We start from the raw sequence: 1,851 nt of genomic DNA, 5'->3' as shown, positions 1-1,851 counted from the left end.
GGTGTTGTAAATGAATATATTATTACATATATTGCATAAATAAATGAAGATTGAATACCACGTTATTGGTGTCAAGTTTGTGTTTAAGTATGGCAGAAATGTTCAATCACGTCACACAAAAATAGCTCTACTACACTTATACAGCAGCATTTTTCACATATACAAAAACTGGAATCACAGTAAACTTTCTTTTGCACTAAAACCAGTGTTCTAATGCTCCACAAAACCTTTAAATCCCTCCAAAGAACTTGTTTAAGACTCACCCAGTGCTACAAAAAAAAAACGTATTCACTTGAAACCATTTCAGTCTTGGGGTTTATCCATTGTGCATAACTTTAAATCCAGACTTCAGTGCTCCTCTGCTTTGAAATCCGTCCTTTGTGTGTCTTGCTCTTGAGGGCCTGTGCTGCTCTCTGGTCCCCTGTAGGGTTCTGCGGGCCGTCCTCCTGCTCCTCCTTCAGCGGTGTGCAGTTCCCAGCGCAGGTCCAGTCCGGCCTGTGGCCCACCACCAGATCCAGCGTGGGCAGAGAGGTGGTGCTGGTCACGTCCCTGAAGGTGAGGGAAGTGATGGAGTGGCTGTCCTGGTTGATGGCCTCGTAGCCCTTCCAGGAGCTGTCCTTCGGTCTCACCGACATGGTGATCTTCTTCCAGCCCAGGTGGTTGAGCTCCAGGAAGTTGAGGAAGATGCAGAAGACGCCCACACTGAACATGAAGATGAGGAAGATGGTCTTCTCCGTGGGTCGGGACACGTAGCAGTCCACGCTCTGGGAGCAGGGGAAGGCCGTGCAGAGGAAGTGTGCCGGGACCCGGAAGCCGAACAGCAGCCACTGAGCGAAGACGAAGCCTATCTCCAGCGTGGCACGGAAGCACACGTGGAAGATGTAGTACTTGGAGAGGACCCCAGACTTGGCCCCGGCAGCGCCGCCCCGGCACACCCTGCTCTTGGGTGGCGAGAGGCAGGCGCTCTTCTGGTTGCACTGGGCGGCAGCGATGCCCTCCAGCACGTCGGCCAGGCTGTGGCCCAGGTGCCGGTGGGACTTGATGGAGCAGCTGTCCGAGTCGCAGCTGCGGGCGTACGCCTCGTGGCTCTCCTTGCCCGCGTCGGCGGCCTCCGTCGCCGGCAGCTTGGACAGGTTGTGCCAGGTGTAGATGATGAAGCCGAGCGAGGGCGTGGAGACGATGATGATCTGGAAGACCCAGAAGCGCGGCTGCGAGATGGGGGCGAACGCGTCGTAGCACACGTTCAGGCAGCCCGGCTGCATGGTGTTGCACACGAACATCTCCTGCTCGTCGGCGTACACGTCCTCGGTGGCCACGGCCACGATGAGCAGGCGGAAGATGACCATGACGGTGAGCCAGATGCGGCCGATCATGGTGGAGTGCTGGTGGACGGCGTCCAGCAGCCGCTTGAGCAGCGTCCACTCCGTCATGTCTCTGCTGCGAAAGACCTTCCTGAAATGCACCACTTGAAATAGATCCACTTTAGCCCTGGCGCTGCTGAGGCCGACGGGGGCTTTCATGTTCCAGCCCTGGCCCTAGAGCTGTGGTGCCATCACTGCACTGAGCCATCCCTTTCTCCTTCAGAGATAAGCTCCCTCCCTGGCCAGGCTGCGCACCACCGGGGCCCCACTTGACACCAGTCACATGGTGGTGCTCTCTCTTGTCTTCAGACTCCATTTAAAAACCATTCAAGAGACTGCAGTCTTCCTGCCTCATAGGACGCCTCGGATAGCACGGGCTGATAACATTCTTTATAGATTACGCCACCGGGGGGCTAGGGGGATGCATTTAAAAATATGTTTCGGATAAAGACCCGACACATTAACTTAAGTTGGAATGGGGCTGCGTCAC

General features: G+C 55.3%; 1 protein-coding gene across 1 annotated transcript; it reads right to left on the bottom strand.

Annotated features, from left to right (window-relative positions):
* Window positions 1–335: 335 nt before the first annotated feature.
* gjd6 (gap junction protein delta 6) lies at window positions 336–1,553 on the bottom strand (the record flags this gene model as incomplete). Its single annotated transcript, XM_080843908.1, is given in 2 exon segments — window positions 336–1,535; window positions 1,539–1,553. Coding segments are annotated over 2 exon segments (1,215 nt in total).
* Window positions 1,554–1,851: the final 298 nt, after the last annotated feature.

Source organism: Sprattus sprattus, assembly GCF_963457725.1.
Source record: "Sprattus sprattus genome assembly, chromosome: 8".
Lineage (NCBI taxonomy): Eukaryota > Metazoa > Chordata > Actinopteri > Clupeiformes > Clupeidae > Sprattus > Sprattus sprattus.
Note: the sequence above shows the minus strand (reverse complement) of the source record. Positions and strands in the feature narration are given on the sequence as shown.